Here is a 26081-nt window from a genome sequence, read left to right on the forward strand (position 1 = left end):
CTGATTGTGGGTGGCAGCTGGTGCTGTGGAGTGTCCTGCCTTTGTTTCTGGCCCCTCTGCTGCTTTCTCTCATTTCCAGCAGCTGCATTTCCCAGGATTAGGGGAACTGTAATTAAGGCATTTTTGCTAGTGGTTGTTTTGTGACTGTTTTAGGAGTGAAATACTTCTTGAAGTTGTCTTTGAGTGGTAGTTTGTTATACTACTGCAGAAGTGGACAGGTAATCCATGGAAAAATCATGCCTAGCCTCAACAATGAATTAAAAAATCAGAAGGTGTGTTTGAGTGCTGCAGGAATGAAATGGCAGGATTCGCTCTGGATTTGTACTTCCTTGGTGGTGGGGAAGCACAGCTGGAATGTTTGTTCTCACTGTGACAGTAGTGGCCTGGCCTTGTTGTTGAAGGGTGTTGAGCACCTGGGAACTAGTGGGAAGAAGAAGGATGAGAAGCTGCTGCTTTTTGAGCTGTTTTGCTCCATTTTCAGAGGGTTTCTCAGTCCCACTAGAAGCAGTCCAGGGAAAAGCTGGGTCTTTTCCTCACAACCAGGAAATCCTGCTCCATGTTGCTGAGAGAAAATCCCAGCTGTCAGGGCTGAAGTGCCACTGCTGTGTGTGTCTTCCTCACTTCAGTCTGGTTTATTTTCTCTGTGGAGTGTGTTCCTGCCACAGGGGCTGTGTCCTGCCTTCGGATGTCCTGAGAGCAGGCTGCTCCTGCTTGGCCAGCTCACTCTGTTTGTGTTTGGGGCTGGCAAATCCATACACAACCTCAGCCACCATCCAGCATGCACCAGGGAGCATAGCAGCACGTGTCTCCTTGGCCTGTAGTTTGCCCTCAAAGTTCTGGGTGTTTTTCCTTCCTCTCAGGTGTGAGCTCGCAGCCCAGGGGTCCTGTGTGGGGAATGCAGACCTTGGGGCAGCATTTGTGTGTGTGAGTCTGGTAGTTCTTTTGTTCAAATTTGAATTTATTTTTTTTTTACTTCATTTGTCAGCAAATACAGCTGAGTGCTTTTGAGGGAGGTGGCTGGTTCCTCTGCTGATACCCAAAACACCAGATAAATCTAATTAACCATGGAGTGTTGGCCAGAGATGGCAGTAGGTGTGCTCTTCTGCTCTGAGCTGCTGATCTCCACAAAACTAAGCTGAGCCTTCTTTCTGAGAAGGCATTTAAGAGGTTTTCCTGGATTGGTTTGGGTTGTTGTTTTGGTTGTTTTTCTTATTCAGGTTTGAACAAGAATATAATACCTAAAACTCTTCTAACATTTAATGCAGGCAGCTCTGTCAACGTCTCTTGTCGTGCACAAAATGCTCTGAGATGAAGATAGAGATCTTGTGTAACCTCGTTCTGGCCTGGTGATGGTAACAGCTTGTTTATGTACTAACTACTGACCCTTATTTTTTTTCCTTTTTTTTTTTAAATGTAAAAGTGACAGAATTGTGGGAAAAATTAATAAAATGGATTTGCTAACTCCTGCTGTACAGAATAAATACCCGCAGTGGATGCTTACGCCAAGCCCAGAGGGAGTTCCGGGTGACAAGAAGGTATGTATGTCACCACACTGGGGAGGTTGTGGTGCAGGCTGGGTAATGACACGAGATGGGACCACAGGCTTTTGGTTGGAGCTGTGCCTCTGGTGTTTGTGAGAGCTCCCAGCTCTCCTGTCCTGGGAACTGTTACTACATGGAGGTGCTCCTGTGTTATTCCTGGTCAGAGTATCGTGTGTTGACCAGAGGCTGTTGCTATTATCTCTGTAGACATTTCTTCCTGACAATCTTGCAATTCTGTAGCAAAACCACCCCAGTATAAGGGAGCTTTGGATATGTTGCTCCCCCAGTATTGGGGGTTGTACCCCAGCAAGGACTGGGGATTGTTCACCTGGGTAATCTGAGAGCTCAAACAGAATGGCCTGGAGTTGCAGACAGGGGAGGTAGTTCTGGTCAGGCCCTCAGGCGTTAGATGTTTGCATGTGTTCAGTGTTTCAGAAGGCTTTGCAACTCAGAGCTATCAGAATTAATTGATCATGGAGATCATGTCATTTTCTGGTGGTCCAAGAATGTCAATATGTGCTTGGATTTTTTTTTCTACATTTATGAGCAATTCAGTATAAAATTTTCTGTTAGAAGGGACTCCCCCCAGCCCTGTGACACCTGAAACTGCTTTAACAATTAGGAAACTAATTAAGAAGACTGTTGATCAGCTTTCCTTCTGTAAAGTTGGAGTAAAATCAGTAGCATGGATATTAAAAAAAGCAAGTTGAAATCAAATGACTCCATTTGCTGCAGTACAGGTGTTGTGCTGCCTCAACAAGCTCTTGGAGGAAGGGCTCAGGTTAAACTCTGGCCCTTCATTAACTGGAGGGACTGTTCTGTTGTGCAAGTGTAAAATCAGCACCATCTTTGTGTGGGTTGTTTGGGGTTTTTTTTGGGTATGCATCTCTCCCTCCCAGGCAACTCACTGTTTCTGAAATTGTATTAGAACCTCTTTTATGTTTTGTGGCAACTTGTGGTTGACATGATTTTGTTCTTCACGTTTTACTGTGTCACACTTGGCTGTATTTGCCATTTCTGGCATCACTGCTTACTTCTGCATTTCTAATGAATCTGGAGGTTCTTCAGGATGGTCAGTGTTACCAAGTTGTGCAGTTCAGTTGAGTTTATTGGTCAGTAAATTTTAGTAAATAAGCTCCTTAAAGGGGGTAAAAAAAAAGTGAACTGGAATGTTAGGTTTCAGCTGTCCTTGTGTGTTTACAGCTGAAGTTTGTGAAGCAGGGCTCATCCATTGATGGAGGACATGGGTTCTCTCAAGTGTTGCACGTAGTTTTAAATCTGTGGAGTTCTCCTAGACCTTGTGAAGTTCCTCATGCGCTGTATCTGGCAGGATTGAGTGACGTGTGCTGGCTGAGATGTGGGACCAAGGAATTGGGCAAACAGAGCTATTGCTGCCAAAATACAGATGTGTCGAAGGATTAGAGCCTGGCCAGGTCTGAGTGACTTGAGAAATGGCATCACAAATAATTATCCATTTCTGACTATTTTTTCCCTCGAATTTGAGGTGTGCAAGTACTGCAGCATTTGAAATTATGCTGTAGGGGGGTTTTGATGCTGTCAGAAATGGATGTTTTCCCGAAGCTTGTTTTGGAAAGCTACTGGATCTCCTTGGTGGGGAAGAATCCAACTGAACTCGACTGAAGTGACAGCTCAGCCTGTGTGATTTCAGTTGGAATGCTGGGTGTTAAGCAGAGGAAACTGGGCACAAACCCCAGGGTTTTTATAACGGGGGGTATGAGGCTGTTGGCAGCTGACGGGGCGCTGGCCCTGTGTGCGGGGCGCAGTCCTGCTGCCAGGTGTCGGTCACAGTTGGTGCCAGCCTCGCCGCGGTGGGCTTAGCCACACACAGCGGCTGCAGTGGTGATCCATTCCCTGGCAAGGTCAGGGGAGGTTGGTAACCAAACCTCTTCCCAACTTTGCGTGGCAGAAGTCAGCTGCTCAGAGGAGCGTTTTGGAGGATGGGCTGCCCTTCCTGGAGTTCCGTGGCTCTGTGGTTTACAGCTACGAAGCCAGCGACTGTTCCCTCCTCTCAGAAGATATCAGGTAATAGCTCTTACTCGGGGTTTTGTGGGGTTGGTGTTGGTGGTTTTTTGGGTGCTTGGAAAGGACTTGGCTCTTTTCTGTCTCCTCCTGGCTGATTGTCCATTCTGTGTGTCCAGGGGTCAGCAGTTAAGCCAGAGAAAGCAGCAGGTCACGTTGGCCATCCTGTTACACTTGGCAAATTTGTCGTGCTGGCTGCGAGCACAAACTGAACCTCTTCCTCGTGATGGTGAATGATCCCTGTGAGAGAGATCCCTTGGTTTGTCTGGGGTGTGTGGGGTGCTTTAAAAACACCTCTCCACGGCGGGGTGCAGGTACAGTTTCCCATTTGCCATGGCTGAGCCTTGCAGTCCCTTTAGGCAGGAACAGTCCAGGCTCTGACCCAGGTTCTTGGCCTTTCCCAGGGTGGATCATTCCATGGACTGCAGTGATTCCACAGGGAAGTACGAGCTGTAAGAAATCAAATGTACATGTTCACTTATAGCTAGGGACTGTGTGTGCCTGAATAAAAGGTAGTAAATTCATGATACAAACAGGTTATTATTTTTTCCCCCTGTGTTTGCATTGCACAGCTCTTCTTACTGGGGGAAAGGTTCTATCCAACACTTGGACTGCAGTGGGATTGAGGAAGAACAGGCATTCAAGGGAATACACGCTGTTGTATCACTGTTTGCACCTGGCTTTTTCCAGAGGTGTGCTATGATACTGTCTGCATGTGGTGAGAACTGCAGAGGTTTGAAGGGTTCCTGGGAGCTTTTGGGACCAGCAGGCATTTCACCTCTTCATGGTCTCATTTTTAGAATGGTTTCTGTGCCCTGTTTGTTTAAAAGGCAAAAACACCCGTTCTGTGGTTCTCTTGGTCACCCGTAGGTAAGATGACTCCAGCCTGATGTGTTAAATACTGGTAGAGGAACAGTGATGGGTGAAGAACTTGCTTTTCTTTTCAGGCAGGGGTTACCAGATGGGGCTGCTGTTGGGTTTGATGTGGAATGGCCACCGTCGTATACTAAAGGGAGAATGGCCAAAATAGCCTTAATCCAGATGTGTGTGACCGAGGAGAAGTGTTACTTGTTCCACATCTCTTCCATGTCAGGTACTGTACTGGCTCCCTTCTTATTATTTAGGGCATGAGTTGCCCTCTGTGTCTCGTGATTGGGTTTGAACTTAAGCCTTGAGCAATAGATGATATTTCACACTGTGGATAGTAAAAATCCATCCTCCTTCTACCCTTTCCTGCCTGTAACCAGGATATTTATTCTTGGACTATAATCTGTGTGTATCAAGGGGATCATAGCCCCAGCGTTGCCCTGTGTGCTGGCATACAGTGTTGAGGGTTCTGGGCAGTGCAAAAGAAACTTACCTCAGGGTTTGTTTTTTTTTTTTTTCCTCTATGAGGAAGATTATTTTAATTCAGTTTTAAATTCCCTGATCATATAATGAGCTTTCTATTTAGTGCCACAATAAACCTAAATTTACCTGGCTGTGTTTCTTTTTAATTTGGCTTCAATAACAAACCCCTCCAAAATGATGGCTGTTGTGCTGTTTGTTCCCAGTACCTGCATTTTGCCAGGTTGGTTTTCAGAAGGAATACTGGGTGTGTGGTGTGATGCAGCTGTGGGGAGAGAAGGGGCTGTGCTCAACAGAGTCTGAATTCATTATGGATGTGAATAAAAGCTTCCAGGTAGGGAAAATAGGAATGAGGGAAGGAGGCTGCAGCTTTATAACCTTTGGTTTGAATGTTAGATTGAAGCTCTGCCTGTGAGATGTCTCTGATTTCCCAGGGGTGTGCATGCTGAGGTATAATAGCCATCATTTTAATGTTGGTGTTCAGTCCTTTGTCGTTCAGAGCAAGTGGGGTGGAAAATTTAATTGCTGGAGGGTATTCAATCTGGGAAGCAGAAAGGTACAAATGCACAAAAGAACAAGGTTTGAGGAAGGTAAGCTAAGGCACGAAGAGTCCTCAAGAGCTGAAATGCTTCTGATTCTGAAAGTGAAGGTGCTGGTATGTTGGTGCTGAGTACTGTTGCATGCAGGCTACTCAGTGTTACAGCAGCAGGTTGTGTTTCCTCCAGAATAATTCTGTAACATTTCTGTTTTTGCCAGTAGGAGATGCACTCTGAACTGAGTGACATGTCCACCTTCTCCCAGGAGCCACTGACCATTTCTGCTTATTATGCAGAATATGTTTGATTTACAGAAATGTACAAGTTGGCAGAATTAGGCAGTTGGATAAGACCTTTTGTTGTTGTTGCAAAAACCAAAACACTCCCTTCTGCAATGGGAGAAGATTAGAGAGTTCTTGGACTGTGTATAAAGGACAAAAATTACTTATATTTATCAGGGAGATTCTTGATAATTCCCATTTCTTACTTTTTTTTTCCTTGCCAGACTTTGAAGAAAATGTGGCTGGTTTTCCAGGTGGTAGTCTCTGTATAGTCCTGAACTTAGACATTTTTAGTTCATACAGTCACTTTTCTAGGAACAAGATAGTACAAACAGAGCACAAGTCCTCTGCTGGGAAATTGCCATCCTTGAAGCTTTGCACAATGGTATTCTTATGTGAAAATCCCTTGTGCAGTAAGTCAGCTGCATGTGTCGCAGGCTTTTATTCAGATCAGCTGTATTAATCTCCTCTGCAGAGGATTCCAGTGTTGTGTTATGACTGAGGTGCTTTGGCAGTGTTGTATTTGTCTGCATCTTACAGCATCAGGGTACTACAGGTTTGTGGGGTTTTAACATTTAACTGTCTCTTAAAAAAACAAAACAAAACAAAAAACCCAAAACCCTATTTAACTGTCTAATGCTTTGAACTGGACCTGCCAGTTCACAACCCACAACACAGGTGTGTGGCTGTCACTGCAGAAGTGTCTGTGTAGTGTGTCAGTGGCAGCCTGGAAGTGTGGAGATGGTTGGGTACAAATGAAATCAGAGATGCACAGTGATTGCTGAAGGATATAGACATGTGTTACAGCAGTGAAAATGTGGAATTTCATATCAGAACCAAGCCAGACACAAGGTACTGCGTGTTTGTGCACTACTGTGTGTTCGTAGGTACTGGAATTACGCTTGAGACTAAGTGGGGCTATCCAGCTGGGGATTCCTGAAGGTGTGCATTTCAATAGGATGATCTGAATTTAAAATGGAAGCAAACAGAGGGGAGGAAAAGGCTGTTTTTGTTTGAGTTCAAAGTGTCTGTGGCTGTTCCCTCCTGTAGAAAAGCAGATATGAAAGCTGCATGCTCCTGTTGAGCGCTATAACCATGACTGCTGTGCCATCAGTTGGGTGTAAATCCAAGTGTAATATTTAACATCTCTGTACATCCTTGGGTATTGTTTTTTCTTACTTAGAAAACTGACTTTTCTGGGCTTGTTGGAGGATCTGGTTGGCAAATTCTGTTATCCAAATGCTGTTGTTGGTCCAGCCCGGTGTTAACACTGAGTATGTCTCCACAGAATCTATTCTTTTGGTGATTTCTTCTTGCTTTGTTTAAACTGTTTACTGGGAATGTGAAATAGCAAAAACAGTGAAGGAATAATGTGCAAAATGGTGAAATAATACTGTGTTTGGTTTAATGAGCATCCAGTTCTGGGAATTAAAATACCTTTTCCATTTAGAGGTTCCCTTTCTGTTCTGTGATTTCATGATCTGTAAGATAAGTGAAACTATTGAAATGTCTTAATTGATTTTTTTTTCAGATGCGGAATGTATTTGTGTAATTCAAATCTTACGTTCCTGTTTGTCTGCAGACAACACACTATCACCAGTCGGTGTTTCCAGTTGTTCCCAACAGTCACATAGCATCCCAGAGTTGCTCTGTTTTCCTCTAAAAGCACAGGTTTTTGCATGTGGCCTTTGTGCTTGGATTTTGTAATTTCCTTTAGACTTACTGGCATCTTCCAGTGTTGAGTTTCTCATGTTTGGGCTTAATCTATTTTAGGTTTCCCCAAGGGACTCAAAAGACTGCTGGAAGATGAAACAATTAAAAAGGTTGGCGTAGGAATTGAGGGAGATCAATGGAAGCTGATGAGTGACTTTGAAATCAAACTGAAGAGCTTTGTGGAGCTGGCTGACGTGGCTAATGAGAAAGTAAAACTTCAAACCTTCTTGTTGTGGGAGGGAATCTTGTTATTGTGCTGTACCAAAGGAGGCTTCCTTGCCTTCATAGGAGTTCGATTCTGATAGCAAAAGTATTTGGTAGAATGAAGCAGAGATGTATTTTGGCATTTTTTTAAGTAGTTTAAAAAGAACCTTCAAGGTCTGTGACATTAAGTGTTGTCTTTCAGTGAACATTTGTCCCCTTTCAGGTCTGTTCACCTTTTGCTCTTACATGTACAGCTTTTTAATTCAGCTGCAGATGCATTTTCCTCCCTGCTTGGTGATGGGAACTGCCAGACTGGGTAAAGCTTGGGGTCTGCTGGCAGCGGTGTGCTTGTCCCCCCAACAGCTGCACCTTATAAATAAGCTGCAAGAAAGGCTGCAGAGGCAGCCTTGAAGGTCTTCCTTGTAGTCCTTCATGCAGAGGTATTTGGCACATGATCTAGAGCTGTAGAAATATCTTAGTTTCCACCTCTGCTCTCCCATGGGTGCCGTTTCCAGTGCCTGAGGACCCAGTGTTCAGAAGGAGAGCTGTATTTGGTGTACCTTGAATTTCTGTGTAGTTGGGTTTTGGTTAGGTGTCATCTGATGTAGGGAGATCTGTGCTGGCTTATTAGGCGAAAGAGCAAAATACTCATTGCCTTCCAAATCATCCTGGTATTCTTATGTCTAGCATGTCCCTTGAAGCTGTTCTGTTTTTTTTCTGTGTGTGCAAGGCTTTTCCTTACCTGTACTTAGTCTCTCCATGCACTTCTCTTTCCTTCTGTGTATTTTCTTGTTTGGTAAGGTAATAACAACAACTCTGATTGCCTGGTAGAGGATGGAGATGTATGCCCAGAAATAATGCTGCTTATATCTTTCTCTGTTGGGTGCTTTAAGTACCCTGTGTAATTAAATCACAGTGGGAGAGAGGAGGGTGTGATGTACTGTCAGCATTTGGGGCAGTGCTCTCTGTATGAGCCACCTGGAAATTTCAGTTTCTAGTGGGTTGGAAATGGTACAAATTAAACTGTGTTGTTCAAGCAATAGAAGGAACTCTTTATTTTCAGGCTTGGGGTTAATTCAGTTCACACCCCCTTCCCTCTCTTTTTTTTATATTTTATCCCACTATCCAGCTCCAGGGCAATTTTTTGTCAAGATGAGCAAGGTGATTTCTGATAGCAGCCTGACTTCTGCTAAAGAGAAAACAAACCAAAAATAAACTTGAAAGGGAAACCTGAGAACATAAAATAAGGTTATATGTAAAGGCTTGATGTGAGGGGGAGGGCTGGGGAACCTAAAAGGAGCAGTTAGTGTTTTGGGTTTTTTAATACCAGATCTAAGGGGATGAGCTGATAACGCTGCACTGCTCTGCAGTTCCCCTTCTTTGGCAAGCGCTTGTGAGTTGGAATAGCAGAAGGCTGTCCCCTTGAGTCCTGGGTCCTTGGGCTCAGAGGGAAAGTTTCCCAAACTGGCTGTTAAAGGACAATAGCATGTGGCAACTGTGGCTGACCAGTAAGATTTCAAAGGCAATTGGGAACCACAGTGTGGTGGGGTGACTGCTGGAGATGTGTGACTGACTGCACACTGAGCAGTGGTCAGTGTAGCCTGAGCTGTGCTCTCATGCTTGTGCTTGGTCTCAGACTTACCAAAGATGAGAAAACACTTCCAGGCAGACTTTGGTATTCCTGTGTTTATATTAAATAACTCAGTGGTGTTTGATACTGAGTTTCTCAAATTAGAAAGGCAAAATTATAGAAAATTACAGAAAGAGAGAAGGGTTACTGTCTAAGCCTGTGGCTTTTATTTTCTCACCCCAGAGCCTACATGGTACAGATATTTCCTATTTTTGGTAGCGTGACAACACCCCCTCACACTGCATGGACTCACCTGGCCCTAATGCTATCTTGACAATGTGGGTATGTCCTCTAACAACATAGTTTCAGGGCAGGGAAATACAGCTTTCAAATGGCCAAGTAACCTTTTAATATGGTGAGAGCAGAATTAGGCCTGGAGAACAGTTACTGCTTTGAGAAACCAGTTCTTTCTGAATAACCCGGAGCTCTTTGCTTTCCACGAGGGATTGAGTTTGCTTTGCTGCTTTTAGGAATGTGTTCTGCCGGGTACAATTGCTTTCTGCTTTAAACAAGTCCTCTGTTTTGTTGGTTTGTTATGTTTTGTTTTTTTCTTTCCCCAGCTGAGATGTAAGGAGATATGGAGTCTAAATGGTTTGGTAAAACACCTTTTTGGCAAGCAGCTTTTGAAGGATAAATCTGTCCGCTGTAGTAACTGGGAAGATTTTCCACTCAATGAGGAGCAAAAACTGTATGCAGCCACAGATGCCTATGTACGTACAAGAAATGATCCCCATTCCACCTCTACCTGTAAATTCCTTCTCTCATGTGCTGTTAGCTGCTGGTTTTTAATGCCTTTCTGCTACAGAACATAATGAACATGGGAAGACACTGAGGTCTGCTGTGATATGGGATAATAAAGGTGAAAATGCCACCAAGTAGGTTGCTGTCCAATTCCTTGTCCACTTCAAATTTATAAACCTCAGTGCTCATCCAAAGCTTCATATTATCTTTGCTGGAGGTGGTACTGCTTGTACCTGACTTGGTAACTGGTTTGGTTGCTCAGATCACTCGAAGAGGATGTTGTGGTGAACATTGTATGTAGAAAACTTAATGAAGGTGGAAGAAAAAACCCTGTTCACAGCAGCTTTGAGTCTCCCATGAGGTCTTTACCTCTTCATGTTTCATGGTGTTGCAAGATTTGCTTCTTTATTGAAGTCTACTCAGGAAGCAGAGCTCCTGGAAGTCCTTCTCTGAAAGTACCGAGTAACCAAGTGAGTTTTGATGGAGCAGGCGGGTGATTTTCCTGTTTCTCTGTATAGAATAAGCTGAAACTGTGACAGTGTGGTTATACCACATGGGTGTGATGTGGCTGACCTGCAGTGAAGTCCAACAGTCGCTTACGGAAGTAAAGATGGGGTCATTATGTTTTGGTTCCCTTGTCTGCAGGAATTCACTCTAGCTGGTTGGCACTTTTAAATGTGTTTTCTCCTGGGGACTCCGTTCATTTCTCTCGAGCTGCTTATGAACCAGAATCCTGCTAAATATAACATGTGAGATAAAATTAAGAAGCAACTTGGAAGAAATACAACCTTCTCCACCCACTAATGTAGCAGAACCACAGTATAGATTACCAGGAAGAGTTAATTGAGTTGCATATTGATTTCTGTAGCTGTGTAGAAGCCTCTCTTCTTTCTCCATTTTGAGGAGAGTGTAGTTTTCCTGCAGCTCTGTGCAGAGATTTACCAATATGCTGATGGATGCTGCCTGCTTACTGGGAGAAAATTGGCTTTTATGGCAGCAAAATAAAATGGCCTCAGGCTTTTATTTCTGTGATGAGGTTAGATAGAGGAAGGGAAGTGGGGCAGTGGTCTCAGGTTTTCTTTTCTGACTGGGGAAACACTGCATATTTTCTAGTGCAGTTAAATGTTAAACTGTGGAGGGTTTAGCAGCTGTTAAGACCCAAACCAGGGAGGGAAGGAGCTCTGGCTTTATTGCCTAGAGCACCTGCTGTAGGCACCTTTTCCAGGCAATGCCTCTTCCTTGCTACGCTCTGTTCACCTGGCCTGCCTTTTGGAGCCTCAGAGGAAAACATGAGGGAAGAAATTGTTTCTTTCTCTGTCCTCTTTAAGATGCTTTGTATAACATGTGGAGCCTAATTAGCACTTTGCTAGCTTTAGGCTGCATTTTCCTGTTAGAACTTATTATTAGTATCGAGGGAAATATGAAGCACACAGATTCTATTTGAGCAGGTTTACAGCTATTCTCTTGGAGCACTACAGAAAATGTGAATGAAGTGGAGTAGATGGTGAGATGAGAAGCGGAGTACTTGGAGCTTACTATTTATAGCTAACTTTGAGATAACCACTGCTGGGATTTATATCAGAGTACGTGGATCCTAAGTCAGGACTTTGCCTTTGTGGAGCATTCTGCCAAAAGGTAACCTGGTTGTGAGGAACAACGCAGTGAGGCAGGTGGCTGACTGTTCTTGGGCATGGGACAACAACCTGAAACTTGATGTTCAGAATGTATTCGTGCTGTAGGGTGCTGAACTAATTCTTGGGGTTTTGTTTCATCTCTAAGATGTTTCTCAGCAGACTACTCAGTAATATTTTTTTTTTTTGCAGGCTGGCTTCATCATTTATCAAAAACTTAAAACCATGAATAACAGGGACCAGCAATTTTGTGTGAGAAGAGGTAAATTATACACTCAAGCATAAGGAATTTATTCAATGTACAATTGAATATTCTATTTCTCAACAGCTTTTTTCATAGTATCTTTGTGTCAGGGTTGTCTGGCTTCTTGGTGATGGGAGATTGCTTTGAGAGAGACCAGGCTGTAAAGGCTCTTAGGTGGACTGGGTTACCATGCTGTGTGACTGTTTGCCATAGGGATGTAGGAATGCAGTCTTGGTATGTTGTTTGTTTCTACTGTATACAGAGGTGGTAAGAATTCCCGCTGTCATTTTAGTTTATTTCTGGAAATAATACACTGAGTTAATTTTGGTTCTACTGATGCATGGACAAAAACCTAGTTGAAAAAAAAATTTAAGACCACGAAAAAACACGTTATGAAGTAATACTTTCCTTGAGGTGTGTTTTTTGTTTGTTTAGGGCAGCTTAACATTGTGTACTTTACTAGAAAAGTTACTCTAAAAATCTTAGTTTTTCTTGCATTTCATGCTTCATAAGGCAAGTTCAGTATTGTGTCTATCTTATGTTTGTAAAAGAGACTGAAGGGAGTTTATTTCCTGGTACTGGCCAAATTTTACCTTTCTGTCAAAGACAGAAGTAGCAGTGTTATCACCTTCATATGAGGTGCAGTTTTTTGGCTTTGGTTGAGTCAGCATATCTGTGATAGCAGCTCTTTTCTGGAAGCTCGAGGCTATTACAGGGGAAGGGTCACTTTGTTTTGTGTCCTTTTCCCCTGACCAAGTGTAACGGGCCACTGGAAGAGATGCAGTGCTGAAGTAGGTGGGAGCTTGCCCTGATTCTGTGCAATTGATTTTTAACTGCTGGAAGAGGCTGTCTTATCAGGTGTACATCTTGTAGGAATGTGCCCTGGTTTTTACTGATTTGCATAGAGATGTTAGACCTCAGTTATTGTGTAATAACTCTGATGGTGCTTCTTACAGGTGACGTGTTGTCAGAGGGTGTGAAGGAGCGCTTGGCTTCACTAGCTGAAGAGATAACGGACCTGGCTTCTCGTATCCCTGACTCTTCTGGACCGCTGGAAAACTCGCAGAGGTTAGACTTTTGCCAGCCTGTCTCTACCTTACCTGCGAGATCAGTGTTTTGTTCCTGATCCCTGAGGTCCCACACAACACAATACACATGTGTTAGCAGCTGTCTCAGATACCTGTGTGTTCTTTCCCAAGGAAAGCAAGCACAGCACATTCGATGGGAAAATACTGTGTGTGTTTGTAGGAACGTAGGTTTTCACTGGTCTAATTGCAATGGGTTTGACACTGAACTTTGCTGAATCTGTTTGTTCTTGCTGAAATGTGTAGCAAGACCTTCTTTCATAAGTGCTTGGGACTCTCGCATGTCTAACCACTAGAAGTCTGGAGACTTCCTACAAGCGTGGGGGCAATACCCCAAACAGTGTTTTTGGGGAGTCTTCATAGGTTTTCTTTACTGTAAAGAAATTAAATTTTCTTTCACAGAAGTGGAATGCCAATTGCCTGTGAGTGATGAGCCTTTATAGGTTAAGTTTTGGACAAACTCTTCTATGGAGAAAGGGACTTATGTAGAATCCTCTGTTCTGCTTGTAGTTAAGATGTATGTAGTCACTCCCATTATAATTTTGATTTAATTTCCTTGTTTTATCTTCCAGGGCTATAGAAATAATAGCTGACGTATCAGAAAAAGTACGTGCCTTGAGAAGAACGCTGTTTGGGTCACGTTCCCCTTCTGTATTGGAGAGGATCCGTGGTGTAACTCCAACAAATCTTGAGGCAGAGTCAGCAAATATTGAAGCACAAAAAGTTCAAGTGCCTGAATTTGCTGGACAGCTTGAAGCTGACTTCAACATCTGCTCTGATGCGACGCTGGCTGGCCTCTGGGAGGGAGATAGTAATGGAGAGGAGGCAAAGAGAGGTAGCGCTGTTGTGGAAGATGGGGCTGCAGCAGCCAGCTCTCAGGACAAAGCAGACAGAGATGACTTCATGTCACTGGACATAACAGAACAAGAACTTCAGATGTTGGAATATCAGGCTGCACAAGAACTGGTGAACGAAGCTGTGCCTGAGGTAATGAGACAAGCCCTCCTTAATCATGGACATTCAGCAGAGGAAGTGATCTCATCCTTCATTTTCCCCCAAGGTTTAAAAAAGCTTTGTTTCTGAGAGAATATTAAGGTGGGCTGGAAGAAGGGATCAACATCTGGAAAATAACTGTGGAGATAGTCAAGCACTGAGCTGCTCTTCAGCTGTGTGGTTGGAAGGGTTAGTACTGAATACAGAAGCTCTAGATAGTCTGATTACTTTTTCTCTTTCGGTTGCTAACGTGTTATCAAAGAACTTCTTCCAGTATGGGCACAAATTCTGCATCTCCAGAGCATCTCCAGCTTGGTCACGAGTAAAAAGCAGATATGTTTGGAAGGCATCTGTAAATAGCAATCCTTCTAGTGACTGCTGAATGTGGATTAATGCCTCTTCAATCAGATTATAATTTCCTTGTGTTCCATGTGTTTCTCACATCTGGTGATGCTGCTGTTTCTGTATCTTACTACAGGGCCTTGTTATGTTGCAATATTTCCTTCAGATATTTTCTTAACTGAACAGGCTTCAGAGCTGAATGTTGAGCTTAGTTACTTCTGTTTTACAGAATGGACAGAAGCTTGAAGGGTTGTGGGTCAAATAGAATTAACTTTGCTGATAAGAAGAAAATATTTTTGTTCTTAGGAGGCACATTCCACGGACAACGAACAAAATGTTTCCTGTGTCATTGAAAGCGATGAAGAACTGGAAATGGAGATGCTTAAAGTGAGTTCCTTGGGATTTTGGTTTTTAATTTTTCCGGGGGTGATGATGATGATGCTATTGTGTCACAGTGAAGTTGAGTGTAGTTGAGGGGAGAGAATATAAAGCAAAGCAACCCTGTTTACAGCTCAGTAGGAAGTAAGGCTCAAAGGTCTGGGGAAAGAAGTTGAGTTTTAATCTATGGAAGGACCAGGCCTCTTCTGGGTGGTTCTCAGTGCTGCGTGACTGTCCTGCATAAATGCAATTTTGGTCAAAAAAAGCTAACTTGAGTAGAAGGGATTTAATGAGTGTTCCTCCAAGTACCGTGTTTCAGAAACAATGAGTGTAACATGACATTGGGATCCCATCCTTTCTATTTCTGTGAGTGTAGTATGTTAAACCCCTTCTGCAGTGGAACTTGTTACTTCATCTAGTTGAAAATAAAAAAAACAAGCAACCAACCAAACAAAAAACCTCAAACAACAAACAACCCCCCCCAACCCAAAAAAACCCAAACACAAAAAATCCCAAGTGAAACAGCCAAACGTTGGTTTTATAAAATAACAGGCTTTAAGTAGATTAAAACTCACTTATCCCTATATCGTATTACCTCAGACATGCATTTTACCTACTCTTCCATGCTCCAAAACACTTCTTTCTCTTGATTTCTCAGTCTTTAGAAGATGTAGATGATTCCAAAGGAGCTGTAATGGAAAGAGAGTCCAATAAAGCCAGGAGAACTCCTGACACAGAATTGAATGTTGTGCTAGATGGTGATGAAGATGAAGGCGTTGAGGAAGAAGAGGAGGAATGCTTGGGTATGTTTTATATTATAGTGCATGATGAAACAAGAAAAATCCCTGGTCTGTAGAGGTAGATGTGGAAGCACAGAGATGTTTTGTGCTTGGTTTCTTAAAGCACAAACTTAAAGCTCATCTGGGCTTTGAAAAGAGATCTGTATGTTGAGGTGAAAATTTAAAGGTGTCATAGGCAAAGTGTAGTTGACTCCTGCCATGACCCACAGATGTTCCAGATGCTTAATGGGAGTAAAACTGATCCGGAGATACAGAGGTCATGCAGAATTGAGGGGACCTGTTCAGAGCACAGCAGAGCTGGCCCTGCATGCCTGTGTTCTGTTGTCCCACTGCTGCTGCTTAGTGGCAGAATTCTTACAGAATTCTGGCTTGGGAGGGATCTTGACCGAATGCTTTGGAGCTGCCCCTGTGGAGACAAATTAAATGGGGAAAAGAAGCTGAAGTGAGAGTTAAAATACACCTTGACTGGTTTGGACTGTCACTGGTGAAAGCTTTCTTTTCTCATGGTGTAAGTTAGACTGTGGACCTTGTCACTGGAAGTTAACAGGATCAACCAGCAGAAGAGACACTTGCTTCTGAGCAGATCGTGGGCTGCTAGATGGGGATGGATGAGTTGATTTTCTTTACTCAGTACATCTCTAAGCAATAGCCAGGCAGGCTGTTACAGGCCATGTGTGCCTGGAAATGTTTTCTGCTGCTGGTGTTAATTATATATTTCAACAGAGATCAAGATCGCCTTGTGTGTCACTTGTGGACTGTGACTTCGTTATGAACTAGCAGTGTTGGGCATTGAGTGTAACTTAAGTAGGTCTTTAAAGGCATGCCTAGTAAAACATTTCTAGTACCTTGTTTGAACGTGTTCCAAACAATGCAGCTGTGCATTACAGTGCTGCTGCTTTATTATCTCATTAATCAAGGCACATGTTTCCCTCACACAGTGTCTGTGAGGAGCCTGTTTGCTTTTTGAGTCCTTTATTCTATCCCATCAATATCTTAAGTGTTTGAGGTCTCGCTTCTCTGGAGTTGCTCAAATCCTAGTCCCTGGGCATCACTAACCATGAGTAGACTCTTGTCAAGGCAGAGCTTTCTCTTTTTAAAATTTAATCACATGTGAGGTTGTTTCTTTTCTTTCCCACTAAAGACCCACTGCTGCCAGTGCCTAGTGAACGACACATCACATGTCTGAAGACGTATTTTGGGCATTCTTCTTTCAAACCGTAAGTATATTTTCTGGTAAAATGTACACTCTAGGATTCATTTTGTTTCCCTTCTTTCAACTTGGGTGATTTCTTTTTATTAGTACTTATTTTAAAACCACTAACAAAATTAGGAACTGTGCAAAATCCCCAGGAAAAGAAAAGCAGCCTTTGCCACAACAAGCAGTCAAAATGAATCGGTGGGGATGTGAACTGCAATACTGCACTCTCACAGGAGAGGATGAGTTTCCTGACTCTTCTGATGGCATGTCTCCTGTGCTTGAAGCTTTGCTTTATCAGGTCTAATTCAGGAGTTGTAAACAGCGAGCAACGAACTGCAGGGATGTTACTCTGTGATAAACTTCCTTAGTCTTGTTATCCTTCGTTACGTGGCTCTAATTAAGGAGGGACAGGCTTCTGTCTGCTAATCTAGTGTGGGGTAATCACAGTGCGGTACATGCTTGTGTACTGGAGCATTGCTGTTAGAGTGCTGAAATTCAGGGGGCATGGTATGGAATTGTCCTGGATGACTGGTGGCAGAACACCTTTTGTGCAAGACACAGCCTAAAAACAGCACTTGGGGGGAAGCTGTTTCGCTCAATTAAAGTATTTGGTGATCTTTTGGAAACAGGGATGAGAGGGTTATTTTAATTGACCACAGTTGTGCACGCTTGAGAGACCACAAAAGGATGAAAACTGTTTGACAAAATCAAGCTACTGTTTAGAACCTCTTGTGCTGAAGGTAACTGTGGTTTTCACAGTGTTTATGGATCAGTTATTAACAAGAAAGTTTGTTAATAACTCTATATTATATGTTATTATAATATGTTATATATGTTATTATATTATATGTTAATAACCCTCTATCAGGCAGCTGGAGGAGTTTCTTTAATCTGAAATTCAAATGAACATGTAGTTTCGTAAAAGTTACATGTTACGTGTGGTGGCAAAAATCAAGTATTCCCCTTTCTTTAATTTAAAGAGTCCAGTGGAAAGTCATCAATTCTGTTTTAGAAGACAGAAGAGATAATCTTGTTGTTATGGCAACTGGTAAGTTACCTTTATATCCTATAAGAAGCAGTGAAAAATATTTTCCTTTTTGAGGAGAGTAGGACTTGAGCTTGGAGACTGTTCAGGTAGCTCAGAGGAGCAGAGTGCCCTGATTGAGGCTGTCTAAGTCTGAGCCATCTATGCTGGCTACTTGTTTTTCTGTCCTAGCCTTTGGCACTGACCTTGGTGTAGGGAGGTGTATCGAATGGATGCTGACTGTGTTTATCTTGCTTCTTTGTTCCTCTCCTAGCAGAACAAATATACCTCTTTTAGGGCTAAACAAGGTGTTAGAATTGCCTTGTACAGCTGTATGTTACAGCTGCACAGAAAACATAATGTTTCACTTCTGCCTGTTTTTTTTTAAGGCTATGGAAAAAGCTTGTGCTACCAGTTTCCTCCTGTTTACACTGGATGTACAGGAATTGTCATCTGTCCTCTGATCTCCTTGATGGAGGACCAGGTGCTGCAGCTGACGTAAGTAATGTGGTAGTAACAAGCTGCTGCTCTCTTGCCTGTGGAAACCCACAGATTGTGCTTGTGGCATTTCTGGGTGTCTGAGGCTGCAGGTTTGTACAGCGAGCTGTTTGTGTGTCAGCTGTAAAGCATACGTTTCTCAAGGAACACATGCACACTGTGTAAATAGTCGAAGATCACGGTGTTTGCCAGTTACACGAACCGTAGGCTGAATTTGCAGAAGATCTGTGCTGGTGGGTGGTTCCTGAAGGTGGATCCTGCTCAAACATTTTGGGATTCACAGGCTTTTTTTGTGCAGACCAACCTGATAGAGGAGCTTCACAGAGGGCTTCAGCCTGTAAGAGTTATGTTAAAACTTGGTAGGGCTACCTTTGGCCCTGAGAAGTAACATCTGAACAACATAGAGCTGGAAGCTGTAGGCTGTTCTGATGAAAGTTATGGCACAGACTTTTAAGATGGACACTGGAGTAACTCTCCTAACACCTGGGCTCCTCACTTCTTAAAAGGCTTGATAGGGGAAGTAGTGGGTGACATGGAATCGCTCTTATGTGAGTGGCTGTAGATGTTGTCAATCATCTCAAAGATCAATCTCTCTGATTTTAATATGTGGTAGTGCTTTTTCTGCATCTACTTAATCTGTTATAGCAGCTCTTCACTTCTGACATTGTTTTATTTAAGCTATGGGAATCGTGCTGAGTTGTCTAGTTCATTCTTCCCTTGTCAGACTTGGAAAGAACAGGCCTTTTGTGAAAGAGGGGATATAAAGATTTTTTTGAAGTAAGGAAAGTCAATGATGTGTGGTATTTTCTGCTTCACATCACGGCTCTGTGCAGATGAATGACTGGACAGCCTGAGCTGGCTCTATAGCCAGCTCCTAGACTGAGTAGTAATCAGCAGGGTGTCCATATGCGTTCAGCTGCTGCTTTGGCTTTAGTACTGTTTTCCTCAGTGGAAAGGGTTTATTCACTACCTTCTCAGTGGGCCATTGGTTTTCGAAGGCTGAGGCGAGTGAATTTCTACAACCAAATACAGTTTAGTGATTTGTCTGTCAGTGTGGGAACAGTTCTGCTGAGGACTGAAACGTGGAGGAACGAGGGAGGAGAAGCTATTGAAACAAAGGACTGTGGAAAAAATGCAGTAAATGACCAAGGTAACAGGACAGGGCTTGTGGGCTCTTGAAAGAGGTCAAGTATGAAGTGGCTGAGCTGGTAAGCATAGTTATTGAAACCCCATCTCCTGAAAAGGAGCCACCTGATGAAAAATCAGCATATGTGGCATCAGTAGCTCCCAAAGGATTGAAGAGCAAGGCAAAAAATTGCAAGCTGGTAAGGCTTACACCTAACTGTGATCAATTGTGTCAGGTAATAGCTAAAGAAAATACACTTGCTGTGTCGTCCTCTTTTGGATGTTTTATTAGTAAATTTAGCTCTTGTGCAAGAAAAGTGGTCTTTATTCTTCTCATTACTTCTTGCACTAATGAAGTGTGTCTGTGGGGGACAGTTGTAGGGTAAGTGGAAGGGATTTCGGTGGCAGGAAGAGCCACTGCCCACTCTTGCTTTTTCAAAAGCTTTTCCCCCAAAAGTTGTTGGAAGGAAAGTGGTCTCTGGCCTTACAGCTTGAATTTCCTTTATGAAGTGCTGGCATAGGCAGAAAGCTACAGCAGAAGGCATTGAGAGGAAATACACTGACTGTGCTTTTTATTTCTGCAGGATGTCAGGGATTCCAGCTTGCTTGCTTGGTTCGGCTCAGTCAAAAAACATCCAAGAATGCATCAAAGAGTAAGTCTTGGCTCCGCTCTCTAGGACTACCCTTGCTGACATAGGTGTATTCAAGAGGAAGGATGTCTCCCTGATCTGTCATCACTGAAAATCTTGGTTCTGAGGCAGACCTGGAACCTGGCAGTCGGTGATATTACTTGCATTCACCCAGGCTGAGCACGTGGGAGGCTGTAGCCAACTTTTGTGTCCTCTGCCTGGGGAGATGGGGCTTGGTGACGCAGTTTTATGTGGGAATTTATACATGGTTTTACACAGGCCTTAGACCTCTGTTTGTCAGCAAGTCATGGTGACAGTCTGTTCTTGTTCTCAAGGCTAGTGAATCTCCATGCTGTTCTTCCTTTTCCTCTAAGGATGCGTGCTGCCTTGTTTTCCTACTGTTATAGAATGCTTTGTGGTCTTCACTTCCTTCCTTTTGTTCTCTATCCAGGAGTCTGTACTTGTTCTCACTTGTATCTTCTAGACAATTATGGTTTTGTTTCATTGGGTTGAGTTGTCTAGGGCTTTTCCTTCTGTGACAGTGTATTTTCTTGAAATTTCAGGGGCCAGTACAGAGTCATATATATGACTCCAGAGTTTTGTTCGGGGAACTTGAAGTTACTTCAGAATCTTTACCAAACTGTTGGTAAGTTGTAAGGTTGTAAATAAGTTGGCAGGCAGCTTAAATTCATAATTATGTTAAAATTATGAATATGTTAAAACATAATTATGTTTTTAACCCTTGAACACTTTTCACCAGTTTCTTACCGCTAGTGAACTCGGAGGCTAGTGTAGTGACTGCCAGTAAATGGTGTCAGAAGATCCTGTCAGTGGTGAAAAAAAGATGTGAGTAGTGTCTTCAGCGTGGTCTTAGCACGAGATCGTTACACATGTTAATGGGAGCAGAGGTGCTAAAACACTGACCTTTAAATCACAGGATGTGATATGTAAATCATGGAATACTTCAGCCTTTTAGTTATTCCAGTCTCTCTGATCTTTGTCAGAATGTAATAATTAAGTTGTGTTTTGAAGCACTATAGTGCATTTCAAAAATCATCTTTTCATCAAAGATGATGCAGCTGATGCATTTCATAGTAGGGCACAAACTCCAAGAAACTTTTTTTCTAATAAGGAAAGGAGATTCTAGTGCTGTACACAGGCAGGACTGTTTCGAGGCAGACAAGCCACCTGAATTTCTGTGCTCCTGAGAAACTGTATGTGTGGCCTCTGACACTGGGGTGCTTTGAGTGTGCAGGTTAGGATGGGGTATCTGTGCTGAAATTGAGGGTTTCCTCAGACTCAGGAAATGTAAGGTTATTATCCAGGGTTGTCTTTAACTCCTCTTCCCTCAGTTTTCTGGACTTGGACTTTTGTTCAGTGAAGACCTGAGACACTCAGGCTTTGCTTTACAATCCAGAAAATAAAACTAATGACATCTGTAATTAGCACTTGTGCCTGTTGCTAAGACAGTCTGAGAAGAGCGGGGTTGGTGGGAAAAGGTCCTGTCAGAAGTGGGACAAGATTTTGACCTGTTCTGGGATGTTGGAGATTTAGAGCTTGGAGAAGGAAGCAGAGCTGGTGATGGGGAAGTCGGTAACAGCTCTTGGGCCTTGTTACAAAAGAGGCCACTGTGAAAATGGGCTTGGGGAGCTGGTACAGCAGAAGGCATGCTAGAAATAAAAACTTAGGGAGGTTGCAGTCATCTTCTCAGGAAGGCTTGACACTTAACTGCATGGGATGTTTGTGTTTTGTGACTTCTCCTGTTGGTTTGTTTGCCTTGTTAACGTGTCCATGCTGTGGTTTTGTGCTCACCAGGTATTACCCTCATAGCTGTTGATGAAGCTCACTGCATTTCTGAGTGGGGCCACGACTTCAGAAATTCCTTTAGAAGTTTAGGTGCATTAAAGAAGGCTCTGCCGTCGGTGAGGTTTTGATATGTTTGCTTTCTAATATAAGAGAAGGCTCCTGTCTCATTTTAAATGATAGTTTGAAATACCAGTCTTTGGGTGTTGCTCTTTGGGTGTACTTACACGCTGCTTTGCAGTTGGTGCAGTCCCTGTCAGAGACCAAGCTTTGTGGGTGTTTCCCAAATACTGGAATGAAGGATCTTCTGAACCTGGACCACCAGGAACTTCTGAAAATTAAATTGCTGTTTTGTAACCCTGTGCTGTGGGAAATGATATCTTAAAGCTTCTGGCTTAATATTAAGAGAGATATTTTTTTAACTGGCTGGCTGAGCGGCTTGTAAGAGCATGCAGTGGTGATTTCTAGGCAATCCTAGATAAAGCCCTGTGTTTCAACACTGTTCTGTCCCTGTAGCTAAATATTTACTTTATTTTTCAAATAGCTGAACTCATCCAGTGATCTTAAGAAGATTAAAGTGCCTGTTGACATGCTACTTTAGTTTTGATTTTTTTTTTTTAATTAAAAGAAATCTGAGGGGTCCCAGACTTAGTTTTCTGCTCTTGATTGCAGGTTCCCATTGTTGCTCTAACGGCAACTGCAAGTCCATCGATTAGAGAAGACGTAGTGCATTGTTTGAACCTCAAGAATCCCCAAGTCACATGTACAAGTTTTGACAGACCTAACCTCTACCTAGAAGTTGGACGACAAAGTGGAAATATCCTTAGGGATTTGAAGCAGTTCCTTACCAGGAAAGGAAGGTAAGGGTTTAAGTGTGTTTTTGTTCATCCCTCAGATATACTTTGGTATCTTGGAGTTTCAGTAGTGTGTACTAAGAACTTGTCGCGATCTTGCTAGTCACTCGTGTCATGTCCCATGTTGTTGTGCCCACCTCCCGGGTGTTTTGTTTTGTTTTTTTTTAAAAAAAAAGCTTTTGAGGTGAGGAGTGATGGACTTTGGCTCTTTGCTTGTTGCGATCTTCGGGGTCATTTGATCCTCAGAGGACCTGCTGACACTGTAGCAATTTGAATTATTACAGTGGATTAGCTGTTGGTTAACTTCTCAAACAGTATTTTACAAAATGTTTGAGTCTTGTAAGTTGGTTTTTTGTTTTTTTTTTTTAATCAAGCTAACCTGAGCAGAAGAATTGCAGTCTATTTTTCTGTTAGCAGACCCAGTGGTGTACCCATTCTGGCCTGATCTCCTCATTGCAAGCTAAGACATAAGCCTCCACAGCAATGTAAATGGATTTCTTATTGCTCATTTGTACCTTGTTAAGTAACCATAGAACTGTCAAAAGTGACAGCTGTAAAAGCATATTTCCTGGTGACATTAAGGATATTGGGAGGCCTTATCTTGCTACTTCTACAGAGACCAAAATCTGCTGTGTTTTGCAAAATAAACTTAAGACCACCAAACAACTTTCAAGTCTACATTTCCAAAGGACAGATGACGTGGTGGATCTGGAGTCGACCAGTAAAAACCTGTTTGAATTTCTAAATCCCCAAGAAGGTGAACTGCTGGAAAAGCCATGTTGCCTTTTCAACTCGGTTCAGTTGGACTTGCTGTGGCAGGGTGGCTTCTTCTGTTGTGTGTCTTCACGTGTCGCTGTTATTTGTAGCAGTTCTGCGTATGAGTTTGAAGGCCCCACCATCATCTACTGCCCTTCGAGAAAAGCCACCGAACAGGTGGTGTCTGAACTGATCAAACTCCAAGTGGCCTGTGGTGCCTACCATGCTGGTATGGGAATTAAACAGAGGAGAGAGACCCATCACCAGTTCATGAGGGATGAAATCCAGGTATGCAGGGATCCAAGTCCAATTGTTCCTATTTGTAATTGCAGAGTTCCTGTTCGAGGAAAGAATTGGGGAATATCAGCATGAGTTTCCCATGTAGTCTGTCTCCAATTTTGGGCAAAGAAATCACTGGTTTATGCTGACAGGAATAGCATTCCTGGCTTAAGTTTCAAATTCCTTTTAAGTCCTTTAAAAAATGCTTCACATCTGAGGAAAACAGTGGTAGCTAGAATGATATCCTCAACAAATTCTGTGAACTGCTGCCTTATTCCTGCAGCTAATCGGGCAAAGAGTTACTCTGGGACTTGTTGTGTTCCTCATCAGGATAGGCTTCGTGCTTTTTGTTGGAGAAGAGCTGCTTGAAAACATTCTAGCATTTGGCACAACACATCATCGCTCTCACATTTATAATCCTATGCTCATGCTCTGACCAAAATCAGACTTGACAACAGTGCTGTGGGAGCTGAGTGTGAGGGAAAAGCCACTGTAACTAAGGCTGAATTCTGAGTCCGCAGCAAAAAGCTGTCACCAAGTGTGTGAGCATTAATCCAGACCTAGTCTTGATGCTCATTTCCAAACATTCAGCACGTCCCTCTTGTTTTGTAGTGCGTTGTGGCTACGGTGGCGTTCGGAATGGGCATCAATAAAGCAGATATCCGGCTGGTTATTCATTATGGTGCCCCGAAGGAAATGGAATCCTATTACCAAGAAATTGGGAGAGCTGGTCGTGATGGGCTTCCCGCTTCTTGCCACGTCTTGTGGGCTGTGACAGACCTGACCTTTAACAGGTAAGTGGCTGCAGACGACTGCTTTGACACGGATAGCCAAGATCTTCTATGAGAGAGAGGAGCAGGGTGGGTTTAGTTGGGAGTGTGATGAATTTGGCAGAATGGTTCTGAGTCCTTTCCTGCGTGCACAGTGCTAAGGATGCTGTGCTTTTCCTGGAAGATTACCTACAACTGTGGTAATGTTAATGAGTTTGTCCTTGTTCCGTTTTTGCTTTATGAAGATGCTTAGCAAGGCAGGCAGTGATACAACCTGCTCACTTGCATTGCGAGCCATCTGACATGTTTCTGCACCCATCTGACCAGGTTTTTAGCCCTGTTGTCACCCCTTAAGAGTGCTGATACTGTAGAATAAACTTATATCTCTCCATTATCTAGATGTCTAAATGGAGAAATACATTATTTTATTTCTGGGCAGGGAAGTCCTGTTTGTAGAGGTCTCCTGTTAACTTTGTCCACAGCAGATGTAAGACCATAGAAATGTCTGAATTCAGTCATTTGAACTTGGCTCTAGCAGACAGCCAGAGTCTGTGAAACTGTGTACTTCCCTGCTTTTCCCCATGCCATCCCAGACAGGCAGAAACTTGGTGACCTCAACCGTGAGCTGGAATGGTGTTGCTGTGTTCATGTGGTGCCCAACACTTGCAGCATTGGCTTGTTTTCCATGCCACGTGGTGTAGATGGTAGTTGAGGTTTGGCTCTTGCAGCAGCTCAGATCATGGGCAGAGTGAGCGCTCCACGCACACATCAAGTACTCTTGCTGTTTTCATGGTTGGATGCTTCCAGTGACTACTATGAGGAATAATAAATAAGACATCGGGTAGATGTATACTAACATGCTGCCCTCAAATTTATTAAAAGGGTGATGATATTTGAGTGTATTTTGTTATCTGGCAGTGCCATCGATGAGAATTTGCCAGGGTTTGTCTGGAAAACTGAAGGCTGAGGGAAATTGCCCTCTCTTGATGCCTTTTGACTTTGATACCCTCCTCTGTGCCTTCTAGCATGGATTTCTGAAGCTTAGTAGCTTGAGGGGTTGGAAGCAGCTCTCTGTCTCTCCTTCTGCCCCATCTAGAATGATTGTCATGTGTAGAAGAAAACGAACAAGGTGCTCTTCTGAGAATGCCCTGTGCTCTAGGGTTGAAGATTGTGGCGAAGCAGGCAGGCAGTTCAGGTCTGGTTGCAGTGGGGTTGTTCTTTCCTAGCTGTTTCTGGTGAATTTGACTGAGACAGTTCTCTGGCATATTTAATTCTTGGTGTGGGACAGGGAGTAACAGTCATTTTTTAATGCTCTTCATCTTTCCTCTGGGCTGACAGACATCTTCTCAGTGAGATACGCAATGAAAACTTCCGGCTGTACAAACTGAAGATGTTGGCAAAAATAGAGAAGTACCTTGTGTCAAACAACTGCAGGAGGAAGTGAGTGCTGGAATCTGTTTAATGCTTCATGTCACTTCAGTCAGGTTTCATAAGAGTCGTTGCATCTTGGTCATGACTGGAGGTTGTAACTAGAAGGAGTCTTATACTCACAACGTGTTCTGCCAAGTTGCTTTATATTTAAAAAGCTGTATAAAAAAATACAGCCTTCAGCATTTTCATATATATATATATATATATA

General features: G+C 43.0%; 1 protein-coding gene across 1 annotated transcript; it reads left to right on the forward strand.

Annotated features, from left to right (window-relative positions):
* Positions 1–1442: 1442 nt before the first annotated feature.
* WRN (WRN RecQ like helicase) lies at positions 1443–25886 on the forward strand. The gene is made up of 20 exons (XM_029086740.1): positions 1443–1535; positions 3469–3584; positions 4529–4674; positions 7519–7667; positions 9853–10002; positions 11857–11926; positions 12865–12976; positions 13566–13980; positions 14635–14715; positions 15365–15509; positions 16648–16723; positions 17685–17752; positions 18118–18226; positions 19936–20004; positions 20544–20626; positions 21796–21902; positions 22456–22643; positions 23504–23681; positions 24285–24466; positions 25781–25886. The coding sequence occupies exons 1-20, from the start codon at positions 1449–1451 to the stop codon at positions 25884–25886; spliced, it is 2637 nt and encodes an 878-aa protein (XP_028942573.1). The 5' UTR covers positions 1443–1448.
* The last annotated feature ends 195 nt before the right edge of the window (positions 25887–26081 follow it).

This window comes from Antrostomus carolinensis, unplaced genomic scaffold, assembly GCF_000700745.2.
Source record: "Antrostomus carolinensis isolate BGI_N321 unplaced genomic scaffold, ASM70074v2 scaffold26019, whole genome shotgun sequence".
Classification (NCBI taxonomy): Eukaryota; Metazoa; Chordata; class Aves; order Caprimulgiformes; family Caprimulgidae; genus Antrostomus; species Antrostomus carolinensis.